Source organism: Squalius cephalus (assembly GCF_949319135.1).
Source record: "Squalius cephalus genome assembly, chromosome: 9".
In the NCBI taxonomy this organism is placed as follows: Eukaryota; Metazoa; Chordata; class Actinopteri; order Cypriniformes; family Leuciscidae; genus Squalius; species Squalius cephalus.
In genome coordinates this window covers 10,545,427-10,568,085 of record NC_137130.1, presented here as the reverse complement: position 1 = coordinate 10,568,085, position 22,659 = coordinate 10,545,427, and the positions used below count along the sequence as shown (strand labels likewise).

At 36.9% G+C, this 22,659-nt stretch overlaps 1 protein-coding gene across 3 annotated transcripts; it reads left to right on the top strand.

Annotated features, from left to right (window-relative positions):
- Positions 1-3,856: 3,856 nt before the first annotated feature.
- On the top strand, positions 3,857-22,420 carry slc12a8 (solute carrier family 12 member 8). 3 transcript variants are annotated; one of them, XM_079881561.1, is made up of 14 exons: positions 3,857-3,953; positions 4,344-4,418; positions 4,585-4,731; positions 4,899-5,090; positions 5,188-5,419; positions 13,095-13,208; positions 14,393-14,480; positions 15,031-15,118; positions 15,847-15,993; positions 17,689-18,334; positions 18,419-18,510; positions 18,608-18,725; positions 19,147-19,207; positions 21,826-22,420. In XM_079881561.1, exons 2-14 carry the CDS (start codon positions 4,377-4,379, stop codon positions 21,995-21,997), a joined length of 2,139 nt encoding a protein of 712 aa, XP_079737687.1. In that variant the 5' UTR covers positions 3,857-3,953; positions 4,344-4,376; the 3' UTR covers positions 21,998-22,420. The 3 variants fall into 3 exon arrangements, with proteins under 3 accessions (XP_079737687.1, XP_079737689.1, XP_079737688.1); XM_079881563.1 differs by having other exon boundaries at positions 18,644-18,725; positions 21,826-22,117; XM_079881562.1 differs by having other exon boundaries at positions 3,889-3,957; positions 4,350-4,418.
- Positions 22,421-22,659: the final 239 nt, after the last annotated feature.

Genomic DNA, 22,659 nt, shown 5'->3' with positions numbered 1-22,659 from the left:
AGCAATTTTACCTCACTAGTTTTTGTCACACTTTCCCATGTGCTGATATGATTAGTGAAATGATGTTAGCTGGTCATTTTGTGCCAAGACCAAAAAAACAGTGAAGTTTGGCTTAAGGTTCTTATCCTTTGGCCAATAAAGCTTTTTGTAATAATTTTAAAATGCATCTGGTCGCAATAATCTAGAAACAATGTGTATCAACACCACAACAACTGAAGCAGAAAACTGTGTGAAACACAAAATTTGTCACTGACACAACTTTTGGCCATGACTGTACAAATGTAGTGCTCGATAATGCACTTTGGCTTGCCAAATTAGTTAGCCTGTGCATTCTAAAATCAAGCATCCAAGCTACTACTGCATTGCTGTTGTAGTAGTCCAAATTATTGGGTTAATGTGGCTTCCCCAAGAGAAAATTTGACAAAAATCAATTCTGATTTGGCCTCGTTAGTGTTCAGCTGTTCTGCTGGAGCAACAGACTCAAAGGACTGACCTAATAATATAGGTCTATAGAAACTACCTTAACCTAGCATTACAATCAATTTGTTTAGTTTTCAATTAGTTTTGTAACATGTTGCCTGGAGAGGTACTGAAAGGACCTTACTTTGATGCCCTAGACTTGAGTAAGGTACTTACCTCTGGGTTGTTCCTCTTTGTGATTTAATGTACTATTACATTAATTACAAGTAACATTGCTTGCCCCTGTCGCTGTAAGCTAAATGTATTTAATCTTTTTGTACATTTAATTATGTTGAAATGTTTTTTTAATATATATATTTTCTTTTGCATTCACTGCTCCCTGAAAGATTCTCTCCAAGACAGTCTATTTTGTTTAGAGCAATCTGCAGGTATAGTCATATGGACCTAGCCCATAAATCTATTTAATAAGATTATATAATCACGAAAAAAAAAATGTTTGTGCACATTTCTCCTAAGGTTATTGGATCAAAACAATAGATAGAACCGTTAGAGACTGTCTTGCTAATCAGATTTGAGGTGGACATGGAGAACAAGGCATTTGTAGAGTTTTTTTCACATATCCCACATTTTGGGGATGCCGTTTTAGCAACTGTCCAGGGCAACAGCACTAACATTATGCACTTTTTCATTTTGTTATCATTGTTAATGATTTAGTTCTTGACTCAACGGTTAGTGCATTTCATCACTTTGATTTCATTTATTCACATTCTGTTTTCTTGAGATTCTAGATTTACTCATGATCTGATAAATATTACCCATTAAATAGGATGTTGAGCTCATTGGCCGTTTTTGTTATTGTTTTAAAGCACTTTTCAATTCCCACCTTCCCTCTTCATAATGTACAAATCTGATATAATCTATATCAGTCTTGAGTGAAATCAAGAAAGATGATTTAAGAATGTATGGCCTGAGATCATATTTCTATGCTTTTTCTTGGTCTCAAAACACCTATTCATTAGCAAATATCTCTTTGCATCACTCGCTGTTACTTATTAGAATAATATAGAACAAAAAATAAAGTGTAATGTTTGGTACAATTGAACTAATATGTATATGTACACATAACATTTGTTTATTGCACATATCTCTTTGTTATCTTAACTAATCATGTAAATTAAAAGCTTTGTTTCTGTTTTCTCAGATTGTTTATGAAAATGTACCTGCTTGCCCCCATAACTGTATCTTGATTAATCTTAGGTTTATGATTTATAATAGTAGTATCATGCCAAGCTGTACACTCATTGGTTTTCTTTGTAAATCATAAAAAAAAAAAAAAAAAAAAAAACATTCTTATGTAAATTGTTGAATGGTTCTATGAACAATTTACACAGATTGGTTCTGCTCATGTTTTGTGAATGAGGCCCATTAAGAGTCCTGTGTGTTTTTTCATTGTCAGCATGTTCTGGGTGTCAAAGAGATTTTCTGTGCTTTTGATTAGTTTATTTTATGTGCCTAAACATTCCTGTAATGTTCCTTTGTTTTTACATGTTGTAAATAGTTTGTATATTTTAAGTTGTGCATTTTGCTGTGCACATTTCTTGGAGTGTAGTACGTATATAGAGAGAGTGCAACACGATTTAAGAATATTTGCTGCCATTTCGGTTTACTCATTCCTATGGTCCCTGATGACTATCAGCACAACTTTTGTGACAGAATCATGTTTGTGTTCTTGTTTGTAAAAATTACAAATGTACTGTCCTTTCTATGAATTGCCTCTGAAGGCAGTTTTAATGATTACAAATTGATTAAAAGACCTTGTATGGATCTCATACTCCCTCAGAGGATTTTTAGGATGTTATTTATCATTCAAATATCACGTGATACCTGCATTATAAATATTTAATCAATAATCACTGCTCCAGAAATTGAAAAAAAAAGTTAAATGATAATTTGAGGGAAAAACTTAATGCTTTATTTTCTTTTAGTAAATTGTGTGATGTTTTTTGTAAGATTAATTGCTTTTGGTAAAAGGTCATATCCATATCCTTACACATGACTGTTTTTCTTAATTGATTAGGTATTTTGAGCATCAAAGTCTGATGGTGTTACAGATGGTGGATGATTGTTTTCTTTCAAGATTAATTCGACTGGAAAACTGAATGGTTTCATTTAGTAAGAGAGCTCTTCTAAATAGTTTAGACATTTAATTTTATTGGGGAGTGCATGTACTCTGACTGTCTTTGTACACTGGTTATATTTTTATATGTATCCATTTTATTGTAGCCGAATTATTTCCATAGAATATACTTTAATGCAGTACTTTGCCTAAGACATGGAGAAAAAGTGATTGGATGTTTTTGATTGCGTGCCTCTTGTTGTGTAATATTAAATTTCCAAATACATCAAGTTGTTGAGTGCTATTTCTTTGCGTCTTAATCCATATCGCATTGTGTCAGTTTCAAGACTTTAAGCCCATTTCCAAATGGAGGCTGGGTTTTAAAATGGTTTTAAATAATTTATGTAGGGTTGATACATGGCTAAAATTAAGAGTAGGCTACCTTAAAGTGATTTTAATATGCCGACTTTATATGATAAATGTCTACTAGCTGGTTATAGAAATGTTCACAGAAAATGTCGATATGGAAATGCCTGCTCCATTATAGCAGTCGAAAACATTGAGGTACACTGACAGCACACACCTGAGGTGGCGCTGATAGAACATAGCATATTTGTTTAATGACGTTTATTGCACACGTAGCATTTTCCAATAATAACAGTGGCACACTGACAGCTGTTAGGTTACTCAACTTTACTGACATAGGCCTATATTAAATAATTAGAAATGTCTGTTAAAGGAATAATCAATTAAATGATTTTAAATGCTAAAACACTGTCATGGTCTGTGAAAAATACATTTAAACTCAATTTAAAGTAATTAACTTTAACCAACTGAAGAAACCTGTGATATCCCAGTATTCCTATACATAGCCTACTATCATCCTCAAGAGAACGGTGATATAGGCTTCTTCTTCCCGACATTAAGTCACTCTAGTGTCTATATGTGTTAACGTATCGTTCTTTTGAGTAGGCTAGCGTGTGAACCACTTCATAAAACTATTTTGAATTAATCTTTCAAGAATCTGACTGAAACGGTCCTAGTGGTGCTCAATTTTCGACTCGTTGTACCAAGAATCGATCTTTTGGTTCGAGTCGTAATGAGCCGACAGCCGAGAAGAACCATGAATGAGCTGATACCAATGGAATAAACCGAGGGTTTAATTAATAGGGCACAATTAAGTAAGTTACCTCAATAACCAAAACGCTAAACTTTTCAAAATAAATCGTATTGGAATAATGTTTACGGAAGTTTACGTAAAATAATAGTGGATCCACGCGAAACCGTCGTTCTAAATGAACCGTTCAAAAGAACCGATTCACGGAAATAAGTTGGATCACCCAACTACTCAGGTGTGCTCGTGCCTCTCTCCCATTCTCCACCTGCTGTTGCATCCGGGAGCATTGCACCATTGCAGGTATGTGTGCGCTATTGTCTTTATCATTAACCAAGAAATTTACAATTCAACAATGTCACAAAACAGCGTATTATCCGTTTACTTAGGGCCGTTAGTCTCTGGCGTTTCTTATAGACTTTATAAGAACAAGGCCACAGTAAGTTTGTCACGTAAACTTCAGTGAACTTCACATACTTTGTTTGCCTTTTATTTGAATGTATTTTAATGTTGTTTAAACTGAATATGAATTGCCTGTCGATTATTTATAGTTCCCAAGGTGTCACTTATTAACAGACAGCTTTTGTTGGCTTAAATGTATCTAACCTACGTGGCCATCGCCTAGTTGGCAAATGTTGTTAAATTGCCTTTGTATTTACAGTACTAAAGTCTTTACTTCTTCTCTTTCTTCAGATCCAGCCACTGTAATCTTGCCAAAGAGGGACAATGAGTCCTCAAGTTCAAGAATTATTCCATGAAGACGCACAGGTAATGTCCAATCTGTAAGTTTTGCCATAAAAAGTGAATAAATGGAAAAGTTTAGCTATAAATGGAAAGTCATATGTTTTGGGACCTACTATTTTTTTTTACACTGGGTGGTGGAATTGACATTAATGGTGACTTATTTAGATTTGAGTGACACTGGTTTGTGTAGGGTTCACAGAGTAATGCTCAACCTTGGTGGAAGGTGCAGCTCTTCGTCTGGGAACCTGTTCTTTTCGGCACCTGGGATGGAGTCTTCACTACCTGCATGATCAACATTTTTGGGGTGGTGCTCTTTTTACGGACTGGCTGGCTTGTGGTAAGTCATGTTTTATTACAGATTTTGAGATGATTGTTATGTGTGTTTTAGAGAATCTATTTTTAAAGGATATTCCAGTCTTTTGGAACATATCTCATGTTTTTGCTGCTATTAAATTGGCATCCAATGGAAATTTTACTTGTCTTTTCCCATATGATCATATTTAGGGTAACACAGGTGTGTTGCTGGGCATGCTTCTGGTGTCCATGGTGGTATTGGTCGCTGTGGTTACGGTGATGTCAGGTATCGGTGTGTGTGACTGTTGCAGTGTGGGTAACGGTGGGGTCTACTCCATGATCTCCACTGTGCTAGGAGGGAGAGTTGGAGGAACTGTGGGACTCTTGTATGTGTTTGGGCAGGTGAGCAGCTCATGTCTACAATAATTATATTGCATATACAGTGCATGATCAGTTTACTGTTTTTAGGTTTGGTGACAGTCATGTGTCTTGTTGGCAGTGTGTGGCTGGAGCGATGTACATCACTGGTTTTGCAGAGTCCATAGCGCAGGTGCTGAGCTTACATAGCGTGTGGGCAGTGAGGGGCATCTCTGTGGCCGTTCTGGTTGGCCTGCTTGGGATTAACCTGGCTGGGGTGAAATGGATAATACGCCTTCAGTTGGTTCTGCTGGGGATATTAGCTATGTCCACTCTGGATTTTGTCATCGGGACATTTAGTCATCTAGATCAAGGTAAGCTTTTTGGTAACCCAGGAGTATTGAGTTTAACACCTGCTAAATATCTTAAGGTATGGCTAGGTTTTGTGTTTAACCAACACCATAGATCCCCCGTTGAGTCTAAGAAAATTAGTCGCCAATAAAAATAATAATAAAATAATCTGCTTATATTCAGCTAAATGAAATAATCTGCTTCTAGAACAGTTGTATAAGTTCATGTATATGTTAAAATGCAAAATAAAACCATAAATCTAATTTTAACAGGCATTTTGACTACCACAGGTTTCCATTTAATAAAGTAGTGCTTTAAGAAGAGATTCTTGCCCTGCAGTGTTTCTTTCACAGACCCTACTAAACAGTGCCCGCCTTTCTTATATTGACATTTCTTTCTTTTCGCATTTCCTGGCAAACCTGCCAGACGAGGATATACAACTTCAAGCCATTTTATGCTGGACCAAATCTGGAGTGTCCAAAATGCTTTTTTCTTTTACCAGCATACATTTTTCTTATTTCTATTATTCTCTGTTAATAAGTTCTTTATTTCTATCTTTTTATGTATGTTATATGCATTTATTGTATATAAATATACAATAGCATACAGTAGCTGCAAAGTAGTTGATTGCAGCTCGCAAGTGACAGAATGCACTACTGTTCAAAAGATTGGGGTCAGTAAGATATATATATATTTTTTAAAGAAACCAATACTTTTATTCAGCAATCTATTAAATTGATCGAACGTGACAGTGAAGAATTTTAGATTGTTTCAATACATTTCTGTTTTAAATAGAAACTTTAAAAAAATGTATTCACAGTTTCATATTAAGCAGCACAACTGTTTTTAACATTTACAATAAAAATAAATGGTTCTTGAGGACCAAATGAACATGATTAGAATGATTTCTGAAGGATCATGTGCCACTGAAGACTGGAGTAATGGCTCCTGAAAATTCAGCTTTGCCATCACAGGAATAAATTACATTTTAAAATATATAAAATATTTCTTTATTTAAATTTGTAATATTACACAATAGTACTGTTTTACTGTATCTTTTTAGTAAAGAAATGCAGGCTTTGTGTGCATTAAGAGGCTTCTTAAAAAACATTTAAAATATCTTACCAAGCAAGCTTTTGAGCAATAGTGTATTTCTATTTAAATATTATATGTGACAGTAGATATTGCTCATATGTTCTCACCTCAAAGCTCTTTCTTATTCAAAATGGTAATTGGTAGTGATAGACTACCTCAGCCAGTATTTGGCCATTTTGAGATTACTACTTTAGCCGACTAAACGTGTGTACATCTTAAATAATTAAATTGTGTTAACCCAACAATAATTTTGTTCAATAATGCATATAATAATAATAATAATAATAATAATAACAATGCATATACTATATACTGTATATTATTGAGTTGATCTTACAGAACCCAAATTATGAGTTCACATGTCCTTGCAACAACTGTCCAGTAGGTGTCAGGGTAACATAAATGTGGCCATTTGTCTCAAGACCCAAACAATTCTATTGTGTGTTTTTTTTTTTAAAGCATTTGTATTATAGTAATGGCAATATACATTTATTAATTATTTTTAGGTTCATAATTTCCATAAAACCAATTAGTCTTGACAAACAGTGCAAGATTGTTCATACCAGATGTGATCTGGCATTGCCAGTATACGCAGTAGGCCTAAGCTAGTTAGCCCTCCAACAGCCCTGATTATTCTGGGAGGTGTACACAAGGCCACTATGGAGTGCAAGGTCTCTTCCTAAAATAAACACAATAATAGAACTCCAATACCAATCATAATATGGAAGTTTAAGGAACAAGAAAAGTGAAATGATTTGTTTTCCCATTATATACTGTCATCTAGTCATCTTTGACCTGGACCTCACAAGGCTAAAATATTTATATATGCTATAAAACTAAATGTATGTGTGTGTGTGTGTGTGTTTACATTTAATTTAAAATAATATTGTATATAATTTAATGAAAATATTTTAATAATATTTTTTTTTATGTTTTCAACTAAAAGCATGTCTTAATGAAATGGAGAATGCTTATACTCAAAACAAGAATTAGTTGTTAGATGTGTTGCCAAGTTCCCATTTCTAAAGCTCTCCCAAGCTACAGTAGAATCATAGAAATTCCAGCTCTCTCACACATTTCATATATGTAGGGCATTTAAATCTGCTTGTACTTAAAGTTTCATTGCATGAAGTGAGCACATATATGTAAATCGTAAGAGCGGTTAAAATCTCTTTTATAAGACAATCTTGGGGGTATACTTAGTTCAATTTAATATAGGTTTATAATAGCAACTCATCATCCTGCAACAATTTATGTAAGATATCTAATAGCCACTTGCTCTAAGGACAAGTGTGCAGGCATTCTTAGTCCATTGTATTTTTTTTTTTTTTTTTTGGCTGCCCACTTCAGACGAGGTCAGTATGTACTTTCACACTGGGTTTGCAGGAAATCCATCCCAACTCTTCCTGTTCTCCTGATTACTGACTTCCTGTCCAGAGAGGAGGCAAGACTCTCGGAAAGATGGTGTTCTCACTCTCTCTCTCTACAGAGAAAGTTAGACGTTGTGGTGTAATGGACTGAAATGAGGCATTACCCCTTAACTGCTGCTTCTGAGGCTGCCATCTTGCTCTGATCTCTTTTAGGAACTGGACTTGGGGTGCAGTGGGATAAGGAGGTGCTGGTTCCTCCATGTTTTTCCAATTAAGCTTTGTGGTTATAAAGTGACCTCACCACTGGCACGACTCCAGGGGGTTGCACGGTTTAGTCCGGGCGCTGTATGGGCGGGTTACCTGCCATTGGCAGGCAAAAGAGCTGCTGTGCAGATGTGTTTACAGTTTGATAATGCTGTTAATCACGTAGTCAAGGCCAGGTGGTCAGCACAAGGAAAGTTTCATAACCGTGATGATAAAGAGATTCCAGCTCGTCCATATTTTTGGCATCCTATAACAACAAACAGATTTAGTCATTCTACACAAAAATGAGAAAATAAGACAAATAAAATGAGAAAATATGAACCTCCCCCCCAACTCTGCTTATGCAGGTAATCACTGCGATGAAAACTCAAGTTAAAGTCAAGAACCAGATCAGTTGATTTGTGAATTAATCATTCAGATCAGTTTTGTGAACGTTATTAAATGATTCATTGAAAAGATCTGACTCTCTTTGTTCATGATTTTTCCATGAATAATGACATTTTTATTATTATTTAGGCCTATTTTTACTGACACAAAGGTATTGTATGACTTCAGAAAACTCATAATGCACGAGTCATATGGACATCATTTATAATACATTTATGCTGCTTTTTGATGTTTAGGAGCCTGAAAGTCCCAATCCTCATGTGCTTTTGAAAAGAATGGCTAGGATATTTGAAGGATAAAGAAGGAGGTCACATAGTTTTTTTAGGTGGTGAACTATTCCTTTAAGGACTGAAAGGCTGAAGAAAGCTTAGGGACTGAGCACATATCTTGGTTGTGAAATAATTCTTGGTCAAGGATATGTTTGAATTACACACCCAGTCTACCATTGGGCACCAGTGTGCCTTGGCTCATATAGCCAGAATGGGAGAAGAGTGATGATTTTTTAACACTGCTACCTACTCTTCAATGTTTTGTCAAATCATTTGAAAATGTTATTGCTGGAAAAGATGAAGAAAATGTGAGCACAATCCTCTAGAGTGTTCATACCATTGCGGTGAAAGCATTTGTGCTAGATTAAAAAAATGAGCACCTCCTAGTTCTGTCCCTCTCCTCCTGCCTGTTACCACACAAGAGGAGGTTTCCTACCGAAGACTTGTAGACAGTGTTATTGTTGCAAATTCTGTTGGTGGGAAGATATTGCTGGAATATAACAATTATATTTCATATGAAAAAATGAAATCCTGCAAGAACTGAATCCTTTAACTTATTTATCTCTTTATGGTCATCAGAATTGGCACTCGCATAATTAGTTTTATGAAGATTTGATTTTTGTGTTTTGTAGGATTTGCTCTGATGTCCTCAGCTCTAAACTCAAAGACACTCTATTTAAGCGCTCAGTGTTGGACAGGAAACTGACATGCGCTCATAGTTTTGGGTTAAGGGTGTTGACCGGGCTCACCCACATTTTTGGCCTGAGACAAAAGAGCAGGCAGGAAGCAGATCCGAGTTCTTCACTAGCAGCGTCCACATCATCACTTCCTCTTCCAAATCTTTAGATCAGAAGGACTCTCACTATAAATATCCAAACTGCAATCAAATTGCTTAGAAAGGTGGCAGGGAGGACAACAGTAACGCCCCTGCTCTTATCCCACTGTACGGCCTGTTCTTCATGCGTATATGAAGTAGGATGTTTTTATCTCTGCCATTTATCTTTAGCATGCATGAGTCACAATATATGCGATTTCAATTTTTGTGGTGTTTGACACCACACTGTTACATGTACTACTGTTAAAAAATTGGGGGTTGTTTTTGAAAGTGTCATGCTCACCGAGGCTGCATTTATTTGAACAAAAATGCAGTAAAAAAAAGTCGGAACTGTCACTTTTGAACAATTTAATGCAATTTTGTTGAATAGTGGTAAAAAAAAAAAAAAATCGTACTAACCCTGACCTTTTGAATGGTATTGTAACTGAAGGTTGTTTAGTTAAAGAGATGTAAACTAAACTACGTCAAAGCTTTTATTTTTGCACTTGCTATTACAAAAACAGCTTAACATAGCTTTAGCAAAGTTCATAAATTAAGGTACTTATGTCAAGATAATTCATATGATGTGATTGTAAGTATGATGTGTTTTTTCCTACTTGTATGTTATAATTGGGGTACTTTATGCCGCTGGTTTCACAGACAAGGTTTAAGAATAGCTCCAGAATAAAATGCATGTTTGAGCTGTTTTAACTGAAAGCAACTTGCTCTGACATATCTTAAAATGTCAATGCCATTGTTTTGTCTCAAGATGCACGTCAGTAATGTTTTAAGGCATGTTTATAAAAGCTACTTGCATGTCCTAACTGTACCAATGCCTAATCCTGGCTTAACCTAAGCCCTGTCTGTGAAACCGGGCCTATATCTGTTATTTCTAAGGCTGCAATGCATATACCTAAACTTTCTTTATGCACTTATAGAGACACAATAGAGATGATCAGGAGAAAGACCTCTTTCTCCTGATCATCTTTATTGTGTCTTACTCTCTTTCTAGCTCTCTCTCTTTGTAGCCAAGAAACTGTGAAGAGTAGGAACAGGCAGGGCTTCTGAAAGGGTGGTGACTTCCTTTTGGATAAACATGTCATTAATCCAAGAGAACACATTCTTTCCCATCACAAGATAACCAAGAGGGAAATGGCTCATGCTCTTGCATAGCTAGGGCCCTGTAGATCTCTCTCTGGATCGGCCTCGTCTCCGCAGAGGTGACACCTGCCCCCTCCCCAACCCCCCACCACCTTTCTTTCTCCTGTACTCTATTGTTAACTTTTGACTCTCTAATTGACAATGTTATAATCAGCTTCTAAGGCCAGATACACGGTTGCATTGTGTTTTGCCTTGTGCATCCCTGTTGATGTTTGTCCATAGGTCATCTATTAATTATATATATTTTTTTATAATAAAAAAAACAGAGAGAGAGATTAAAGTATAGGTCCGGCCCACACGATCTACATTTACTCACCCCTGTTCCAAACGAATGACTTTCTTTTGTTACTTGAACACAAAAATAGATGTTTTGAAGAATGCATGAGCTGCTTTTTCACACAATGAAAGTGTACAGAGATTTTTTTTTTTTTTTTGTTGTTGTTGTTGTTGTTGGTACAGCCAAGCTCCAAAAAGGAATGCAGTGCACCATAAAAGTATCCTAAAAGTAGTCCATGTTCACTATAATCAACATTTTCAAAAGCATTGGTTTTAAATCAGGGGGCTGAGGCCCACTAAGGGGCCTCAAGATTATTTAAAATGACTTAAAATAAGACAAACCTAGCATTAAAATAAGCCAAAAGGACTTTTTTTTTCACCTCATGAGCACAATTTTCATTTTATTTAAGAACCAAGTTTCACATGGACTTAAAATATGAGGTGTCAAGTTTGATTTCTAGACATAGAAAAGTCATGTAAATTAATTAATTAAACTTATTTTAATAAGTGTGTTTAAGGTGTTAATTTGTGTTGTAATAGTTAAAATATTTTTTAAATCCTTATCCTTAATCTTTGTCATGTAAATAACTAACAACTGTAAAAAATAACATAGCCTTTGAATACTGTTGTGGGCAGTGGGGGGGCTTGGAGTCAAAAAGGTTGAGAACCATTGTTCTAAAGTCATATATTAGCTTTGTGTAAGGAACAGAAGACAACATTCTTTGCATTATTTGCTGAAAAACAAAAGTCCCTCTGCTGTATCTTCGTTAAATATCCAGATGTGAGAGCTGGAGCAAAGGAAAAGATGATTAGTGTAAAATTACTTGTATTTTGACTGTTCCTTACACAAAATATTGTATGACTCTAGAAGTCATGGAATATATAGCCAATGAATCCTACGGACTGCAATTATGGTGCTGTTTTTGTCCTTTTTGGAGGACCTTTTTTAGGTGGAATACAGCAACTTGAACATTCAAACATCTACTTTTATTTTTTGAGTTCAATCAAAAAAGAAAGAGATACTGATTTGGAATGACGTGAGGATGAGTATTAAGATTATCTATTAAGAGCCATCTACTGTATCTGTTATTTATTATATAGTATGTACTGTACTGTACGGTATGGAATGAAAGTTGAGTGTAGTTGTGTACAGTTACTTGCATTCCATACTTACATTTTGTATTACAAACCTTCTGAATATACAGCGTCAGTGCTATCCAGACTTTAATAACTGAGTGAAAATCCCACTCTCGTGTGACGGTTCAGCAGAATAGTGATATCTCTCAGTACTGTTTACGTAAATGTTCTGCGGCGCCTGTTCTTGGATTGTTTTGTTTGCCTGTGAACACGCCCAGAGCTTAGTCCAGCATTCCCTCCATCATGTCCTCGGCGCAGAACTATTGAACTTGGCATGTATTCCCAAGAAAAAGGCCAGCCCTTGGTTTGCACGCATCTTGGCGGGGCGTCTGTCCCCCCGGGTTGTTACATAAAGGGTGGTGACGGTCAGCCGCAGACACCTGGGGCTCTGCCTGTGCATGGCTGTGGAGTCTAAAACTGTAATATTTCAAACCAGATGTCTGTCCCACAGTACCCCATGGAACCACTCTCTTTGATTTCAGGGTGAAAAGGGTTATTGTATCGGTGTGCGATAAATCAATATTGTATGTCATGGATTGCAGTTTGTGGTCTTGCACAGGGGAATGCTTTCTTGTAAATGTCGTCACCACATGATTCAATCTTGTGTTTTAAGCAGATGCAGAAACAGGATGGTTGAGTTTTCTGAAATTGGTTTTAATGCTATGAAATATTTAGACTCATCGGCCCAAATATTTCCTTTTGGTTTTCAAAACAAAGATTCTAACTTACAGGAAAGCATTTGTGTGTGTAATGTCTGTTACATATACTCAGTGGAGACTATGGCATTTCAGAGATGAATCTGATTCTTATCATTGTGTCAGTGCAGACTTTTTCCATAAAGCCCTCAGTTATGCTTTAGGCAGACTGAAGGTCGTAATAAACAGTCTTTCCTAACATTGTTTTGTGCTGAATATGTTTATTGCAGAGCATGGATTCATTGGTTATTCAGAGGAACTACTGCGTAAGAACACCTTTCCAGACTACACAGCTGGCGAGACTTTCTTCACCGTGTTTGGGGTTTTCTTTCCTGCGGCGACAGGTGACTTTACACACGTAAACAAGAAAAGCATAACTGTGATATAACAACCACTGATTAAACGATAATATGCTTATATGAGAATTTATTTTTGCAATTAGTGAAGTTTAAGCCTGTATAAATTACTTGAGTAGCCTCAAATACTTGCAGCTGTACGTTAATGACTGTGGTTTGATTTAGGATGCAGACTTCCCAGAAATCTCCTTTTCATGTCAGAAAATTTTCATCTCATAGTTAACACATTTTTGTTGCATAATGAGGTTTCAATCTGAGCCTGCATGGTGTCACTGTTTTTTTTTTTTTTTTTTTGGTGCCAGCAAGCCGCACCCAAAGTCTGCTTGAAAAGGTTGTCTGGGACAGGGGATTTCAAACCCTCTTCCTAAAATATAAAGGCAGAATATATATTTTTCTAAAATTATATATATATATATATTTTTTTGGAAAATATAAAAACCCATTTATATTGTGTGAGAAATACAAAGTATGATCGTACAAAGACAACACAATTAAATAATTGTTTCCAAAATTAAATAATTGGCTTTTATTTAAACAAATTGCTCAAAAAAAATCTAGAAAATATCGGGGTTTAAAACTTTATTTATTTTTTTATAAAACTATATGCAGATGTTTTTTCCTACTGTTAATAGAATAAATAGAATAAAATAATTGCAATTATTATTATCATGATTTCTGACCAAACTTTAGAAAGCAGAATAATATAGAAATAGTATCAAATGTGGTGAATGTTTAGCATAATAATTGTTTAACATTTACATAATTTGTTAATAAGTGCAAGTTGCATTATGTCGTGATCCCAACCTACAGTAAAACACTTTCATGACGCTTATGACTTTCCTATTTTCAGAAGCAAAAAAGACTGTAAATATAAACAGACAATTTAAAAATGGAAATGAGATAATGATCTTAAGAAATGTACGATTACGAAACCCATATTTCCCACTTGTTTTGCCACACACAATGCAAACCTGCCTCATGCAAAAGACTGAAAGATTTTGCTCAAATGAATTGTTCATTCGTGATCAAAAGTTTCCTTTTTGCTCCTGTTAGAAGTCAGGAAGGTGTTTCAAGTGAGCTCTGATATGTACATCTATCTGCTGTTCAGTTTTTGAACAGCCCCTTGTCTCCAGTCTTGTTTTCACAGTAACCCTCTGTGTGTGTGTGTGTAGGTGTGATGGCGGGATTCAACATGAGCTCAGATCTCCAGAGGCCCGAGCACAACATCCCCGTGGGAACTCTCGCTGCAGTCTGCATCTCGTATGTGTCCGTCAGCCACAGAAATAATCTTTAATTCTTCCTTTGTTTATCTTTAGCCTCTATTGTATTGACTGTGCACATACTTTAGAGCAGGCTCTAGAATGAAAATATGAGAAACAGAATCACAATGAGCCTTCTTCATGCACTACATAAACAGTGTGTGATACTGTGATGTGATATATATGTTTGGGGTTGGTAAGATTAATGTTTTTTAAAAGAAGTCTCTTATGCTCAAGGCTGCATTTAATTGATAAAAAAATACAGTAAAAACAGTAATATTGTGAAACATTATTACAAATTAAAAAATTGTTATTTAATCCTGTGATTGCTAAGCTGAATTTTCAGCATTATTACTCCAGTCTTCAGTGTCACACGATCCTTCAGAAATCATTCTAATATACTGATTTGCTGCTTAAGAAATGCTTATCATCAATGTTGAAAACGGTTGCGCTGCTTAATATTTTAGGTGGAAATCATGATAGTTCTTGTTAGATATTTTGTCTATAAATAGAATGCAACTCTGACTCTTGTGTATTGTGGGAATCTGCAGGTGGTTCCTGTATCTCGTCTTTGTGTTCTTACTGGGAGCCATTTGCACCAGAGAGGCGCTGCGCTATGATTTCTTAATAGCGGAAAAGGTAATCTGATGTTATTGCAGGTTTCAAAGGATGGCCATCTTCCATGGGTTTTTCCACTTATTTAGACTCATTGTCTCAGCTGAATGTGAGACTTGAGAATCACACATTATTCACAGATAAAATGTTATATTTGCATTTATTGTCATGCTAATGTCATTCCTCTCATGTGCAGGCCCTCTTAACAGAGGCATTTGAGGTCATCCTAAATGCTACAGCTGGTGTAAATGTTTGAATGAGAATGAAGCCCAGTTGCGCACTGACCTTGCACATACCCTGTCGTTTGGCCCGATAGCCACACAGCTGCCAGTCAACATAGATTACAGTGGACTGCTGAGCTAAGCTACATAGTTTATGAATGTGTAAGCCTGAAGCCTGGTTGTGGCTGACCCACAGCTGTTCCTTAATTGGGGCTGTGGTGTGGGGATTAACACTTTACCACAACTACTATCATTACATGCAATACAATGCATATAAAATCTTATATTAAATCTACAAAAAGGTGCATTCGTACAGTATAATATTGTGTTAGAGAAGCTGTGGTTTCATACACATAATCATACTGTATTATTGTAATTGCCCACTCTCTCATTATGGCTTCTGTCAGATTACACATGATTTCTTTGATTTACTTTCAACACATTATAAGCACTTTTCAGTCTGGCCAAGCGGAACAGAGTTGGGTGGAGCCCCCTTTACTCTCTTCCCCTCTGTGTTTGTTTTTTTCCCAGGTCTCCTTGGTTGGTTTCCTGTTTTTGCTGGGCCTCTACATCTCCTCACTCGCCTCCTGCATGGGCGGCCTGTACGGTGCACCCAGAATCCTCCAATGTATCGCTCAGGAGAGAGTCATCCCAGCTCTTGGATTTCTTGGAAAAGGGGTGGGTGCTTGTAGGGAGATAACCATATTAATGTGGTTATAATGCGCTTATTTTCAGCATGGGGAATGTGAATCATTGTGGTTTTATGCTAAACAATGGTTCATTCTGTAGATTCCTCTTATTTAAATGCTAATCAATCTGTTCTGTGAATATAAAACAATTGAAAATCAGAGATGTTCATATAGTGAGTTCTTTCAGATACTAATAAATTATCAAACAGATTAACTATGCACTTTGGATAATGAGTGAAATTAAACATTTGTTTTTCATGCCACTTTAACGAATTGTTTACTTTTTTTACGCTCAATGAGCAGCTTCACAGACAGGATAAGTTCCTAATTATAGTGTGCCCGAATACGCTCTAAAAATGCAAAGGAATGAATTGTAACAATTGTGGCTTTCAAAAGCACAGCACACCCTTTCCCTCGCCTGAGCTCTGTCTGACCCCTCTCTATGGGCTACAAGCTTTTCCGAGACATCTAGCCCTGAATCAAAGTCCCAGAACAAACGCAGGAAGCACAGAGAAGACCAACCCTGGTGGATCTGGAGCTGTGCCAGCCAGTAGCAGTAGCACCCTGATCCCAGAGACTTATGGGATCTGGGTAATGACTGGTCTGAGGTGACATGAGAGATGTTGTCTTTTTTTGGGATGCTTCCACTCACTTATTACTTAACCTGAACGAGTGTGAATGAAATGAGAGTAATGGAGCCAAACTAATAAAGCCCATAATGCACCCCTGCAATTTATTTATAAAAGCTTTAATTAAGAAAAAAACAATAATGTGAATTAGATGTGATGTTTTAATAGACATGAATTATACAAAATGTAATTTTTCAGCAAAGGTCACTGACTCTATTTCCTCTATTACACTAAATAAAAGAATATTTTTTTTTTATATCCACACTCTGTTCTGAAACCTAGTTATCAGATTCTGTAGATTTAAGGCCCGTTCACACCAAGGACGATAACTATAAAGATAACGATAAAGATATAATTCTAAAAATCGTTCTCCATATTAAAGAATAACAGAGTTCACACCACAACTATAACGATAAAGATATGAGGAACGATATCGTTGGGATCACTTTCAGAACGATTTTTTTCCAGCTGTCGAACGATAAAACACTGACAGCCAATCAGAATCCACTCTAATTTAAAGGTCTCGCGCATTTAAAATGGATCTGGATCATCCGGGCGCGCGCGTGCTTAGAATAAAAAGACCGTTATCGGTCGTTGGTGTGGACGCATATATAGTTATCTTTATCGTTATCTTTATAGTTATCATGCTTGGTGTGAACGGGCCTTTATACTGCCTATGCAGATGGCAATTTAAGGTTATATAGAAATGCTGCCAACACAAAGGCTGTTGCAAAAGGTAGACTGCATGATTAGGCTCCCATCTAAGCCCATAATGCATTGCGATTAAAGATGGCGGACATACTTACAAATCATTCAATATGAAATTGATATTTTAACTCAAAATATGTTTGTATTTTTATTTAGTTACAGTATTGCATTCTTAGCTTAGCAACTTGTTAACACCAAAATCTATTGTAATCAATTGAGTTTCCTATGCTTTTCACATAGGCAGCTACCTTCTAACTTCCTATGTATGCTGTAGACATTTAACATAGCTCACTAGGTTTTGGAATAGCCATAGATTTACCTTTCTCCCATTTCTTTATGTATTACAGCGAGGGCCCAATAAGACACCTGTGGCTGCCATCTGTCTGACCAGCTTGGTCTCCATGGCCTTCATCTTCATTGGCCAGGTCAATGAACTGGCTCCCATTGTCACCATCAACTTCATGCTAACCTACAGCATAATTGATTATTGCTATTTCTGTGTGGTGAAAACCTATGAGCTGCAGGTCCAGCAAAGGAAGACACTGATCAGGAGGTCGAGCTCCAGAAGATCACTTGTGTCCAGCACTCACCCCCATTATGGCAGCAGTGGAGCCATCAGTGACCCTGTGAACGGCACACTGCTGGAGTTTACCAAAGACATGGACCAAATATTTCCATTGCCCAGCACAGACACCGCTGAAGAACAGAGAGTGTCTATTCCTGCCTCCAAGGCCCGGGGCAGGAAGTCAAAGATTCCGGCTAAAGAAACGCTGATGAACAGTTTTGGGTTGGACTTAAACAGCAATGGATCATTAGATAAAGGAAAAGATGAGAGGGAGCTGGAACAAGCTGTTGGATTAGATGATGATGCCAGTAGCCAGATAGGACTTATGGACTCTGACCTTACAGCAGGAGCCAAGAGGAAACAGTCTTTGCCTAATTCTGGTCCAGTTGAACTTGAACAGCTCCCAAGAGAGCAGATAGAGAGGAATGGTAAGTAACTCTACAAAACCTTACATAACTCCTCAATATAGTGATCAAAATCTGTATTTCTCCTTAAGTACCTTTTATTCACAGGTTCAGAAACAATTCTTGAAGGATCAGAAATCAGATCAATCCAAGGTTCAGTCTATGCAAGATTTTGCAATCACTGGGTTGCATTAATTGGTGTAAGTTCGGAAAAAAATATCCAGTGCTTACTGAAAGCAATTCTTTAAATATATAAATATTAAATTGTCTTTTAAAGATGTTTTTATCTTTCTTTAGGCATTGTGCTCTTTTTTAATTATGTTTGTCATCCAGTGGATGTACGCCTTGATCAACATTACAGTCGCCCTTATCCTCTTTCTCTACATTGGAACAACAAGCCCAGGTTTGCCAACAGGTAATTGTACCTAACTTTTATTTGATTTGAGAAATCTTTGGAAAATTTGAAAAGTAACCCTACTTGCTCATAATAAACTGCAAGTTGTCTAAACACTTTGGCTGCTACACACGGCTTATTTCAGCCAAATATGAGCATTTGGGTCTAAGAGTAAGCGCTTAAAAGGCATTTGTCCATTGGGAATTCATTGCATCGTTGTCATTTGCTATTGCTGCAATCTCATGTGAGTGACAGGTTGTCCCGCCCTCGCACCAGTAAACGTCATCAGAGAAGAGAAATAATTTGATGACAGATTATGAGGGCACAAAAAAAATGTGCATGGATGAATCATTTGTATTAAACACTGCAATATTTTGATTTTATGGTGACTTTAAATTATTTTTCTTGTCAGAAAATATAAAGTTACATTCTCTGCCTACAGGTGCAGCAGCTCGCTTCAGTTTCTTCAGGTGGCTCAAGACCTTGCTACATAATTTGGGGAGGTATGATGTTACATACTCTTGTGTAGACTTAATTTTCAACTTAGTGTGGTCCGACTCCTTATTTCAGCTTTGTGTGACCAAGAACCACCCATTTAGACAGGAAAAAACAGTCTGATCGACATGTTTTTTCATAATGTTTAAGGTCAGGTTTACCGGATACCACAATAATGGCGTGGCATTTCGACTAATGGTTTTATAGAAAACACTGAACACCAGGAAATAGAAAATGTGTATAGACTTTAAGATCAGAATTTCTGTCCATCCAAAAGAAATAAGTACTGATTATTTCAGACACCCCAGAACACCAATCAGAGTATACAGTTTTGCTTATGGATATCTTGTTAACTTGATACTTGGTGCCTTGAATAAAATATTTCAAATATGTTACTATTATAATGCCACTGTCCTTGAAAACTTTGGCAAATCCAGTGATTAATTCTTCCTTAAAAGTGCTCGTGCACAATTTCACATGGAATTGTAAAAAAAGCCCTGTGTCCCCTTACTTCCGGAAGTTGTGAAGAGTCAGACACTCATTACTTTTGGGTTGTTTCTTTGTTTGCGATATGCATCGTGGTCAGTGAATAAACTTTTTTTGCTGGCCCGTGGTTATGACATCTGAGGCTGACACCAGTGGTGTAACTTTGTTTTAAAAAGTGGGTGGGACAGGTGGAGTGGGGGTTGCTAATAAAATGCTAAATCAGATATATGTACAATAACATTACGATGTCCAGCAATCGATTTAAATAGTAGGCTACATGGGGTTTAATATGTCATTTAATCAGATCGTGTGAATAAATACATAGATCCGCCTATTTAACTGACGTGTAGCTTACCTTAATGGTCCAGTGGTAGAACTTTTGCTAGAAGGTTCTGGGTTCTAATCCGCACTCGTGTAGTTTTTTTTTCTCGTATAGTTTTTTTTTCTCATCAAAACCGATTATGTTCATCAGTGGTTGTATATCAAGCAGGGACACGTTTGTGTGCATTATGTTTTGTGATTTCACCAGAACGAATAGAGAGTATCCTCAACGGATTGAAGCGCGCGTCCGAGTGAAGACAGTGCGGCGAGTGCGCAACACGAGAAAACACTGTATCCGCGCCACTGATCGCAGCGGCAACGAGCACTTTGATCTCTTGATTTAAAGGTCCCGTATTATGCCCCTTTTCACAAGATGTAAAATAAGTCTCTGATGTCCCCAGAGTGTGTATTTGAAGTTTTAGCTCAAAATACCCAACAGGTAATTTTTTACAGCATGTTTAAATTGTCATTTTTTGGGGCTCAGAAAAACGCGCTGTTTTAGTGTGTGCCCTTTAAATGCAAATAAGCTTCTGCTGCACGACACAGGGGGTGGAGCTTCATGAGCTTGCGCACAGTCTCTCAGGACAATTTCATCTCACGGAATGATGATAATATCAGAAACTCTCAGTAACGGTGTTCATTTCGAGTCGGACAATAATGCCTACAGAGTCAGAGTGCTGTATGAAGATGGAACAGGTATAGTTTAGTAGTTTGATTACGGTTATAACGTATTTGTCATCTGCTTGTATGTATCCACTATTAATAGCCTACAAGTCTGCTGTTTCGGACCAGGTCCGAATGATGATCAAACATATACTGATGAGTTTAATAAAGTTTATTGTACATCACACAAAAGATGAAGCGTCAGTTTTACTTCAGAAAATCACCGTAAGCTGAGTAAACACAGTAAAGAAGTGCGCAAGTACATAAACGAATTTCGGTACAGTTGAGGGAGCATTTTCTTTAAAAACAAAATAATTCCACCTCAGATTTCGGGAGTAAATAGAGAGAGCTATGTGGATTAATACATCCAGCCACACAACACCTACAACGCTTGGGAGACATTCTCGTCAGTGCAGCAGCTGTGAACTCGATCAGGGCGGGTCTATGTTGAAACGCCAGTGTCTGTCAACACTCGTGGGCGGGGCCTGGGCTTAGTGACATCACTAAAACAGCATTCTGAAAACAGGTCATTGGGAGACACTGCTGATGATTTATGGGGATTAATAAAAAAGGAGTGAGTGGATTTTTATCACTATTGGCTGGTTGTGTACACACACTGCCAACACACATTTATGTCCAAACAGCATGCAAAAGTGAATTTTGCATAATACAGGACCTTTAAAAAACACATTTCAGCGCTAGATCATCTCTTATTTAAAAAACGAACGAAATGAATGCACTGCCAGTTAACTGGAGATGTTTTAATTATTTGTAGAATTGGTACATTCGTGCCGCGAGATGTTTTAAAAAGTGGTAGGGACAATATCGACCCTGGCAAAAAGTGGTGGAGACATGTCCCACCCGTCCCACCCGCAAATTACGCCTATGGCTGACACTAAGAGTAGGTGTTACAACAAGATAAATTCAGAGCTATTGTGTTCTTGCTCTTCGGAAAATCTTTAAATGTCTTCTGATTAATGAGGCTAGTTCCTCAATCAAATCTGGCAAATTAAACTAAATTAAGCTCTTCTAAATAAATTACTGTTACGTGGGTATGTGGCAAGAATTCAGTGTGGATGATGCCATTAGAAGAACTATGGTTATATTATACACAAAACTGAACCTCACTTCACCAATCATTGTCTTCTCTTCTTAGGCGAGATGGGGCCCTTCAGGACCAGATTGTGATGACACCCTCTTTGTCAGCTGTTGGCATGGAGACCAGACAGCTGACAGAGGAAAATGCAGACTTTGCCCTCCGTGATCGTTACCATCACTCCTCCTTTATCACCACCACAGACAAGATGGTCCATCCTCAGTCCAACTGAGCACGTAACAACTGTGCCCTGCTAACCAGCTGGACTGAAACAGTGGACACATGGGACTAAATAATCTTGACTGATCACTGAACTGAGCATCACTTGAAATACATATTTTCATTTACAGCATTTGTCAGATAGTACTTGGGTCAGAAAGTATTTGGAAGACTTGGAAGTTTTATTTTCCTGGAATATCTGAAGTAAGCTAATAATGTTTTTGAAAACTGGGAATGTGCAATCAAAGTTTAAGGTTTAATATGCACCATAGACACTCAACTTCATTGAGTTCATAAGAGAGTAGCAGATAGAAGCATCATGTCCACCCAAACTGGAACATGCACTCTGCAATTTTTGGGCTGTACAATTTAAAAAATAAAAAATAAATAAAATAAAAATAAAACTTTGATAAAAGAAATGCAAAATTTTTCTAGGTAAAAAAAGAAAAGAAAAAAGAAATCACCCATGTCGCCAGAAAATGCTAACTCTAATGTCAGGTTGCATTGTCACTGCTGTGACACTGATTTTCAATGTCTTAATGCACAGAAATGTGTAAAAGTGGGGAGCATATTATTTTGTATAATGTTAATGGTAACTGGGTTTTGATTTAGACTTGATGGGGAAAAAGAAGAATCCCACCTGAATGCATGAACCGAATCGAGCACACATTTGTG

Coding starts and splice junctions, on each gene's coding strand:
- slc12a8 (XM_079881561.1), top strand. CDS start 4,377: ATGAGTCCTCAAGTTCAAGAATTATTCCATGAAGACGCACAG. Junction 5,420..13,094: donor ATTTAGTCATCTAGATCAAG/GTAAGCTTTTTG, acceptor TGTTTATTGCAG/AGCATGGATTCATTGGTTAT. Junction 18,726..19,146: donor AAGCCCAGGTTTGCCAACAG/GTAATTGTACCT, acceptor CTCTGCCTACAG/GTGCAGCAGCTCGCTTCAGT.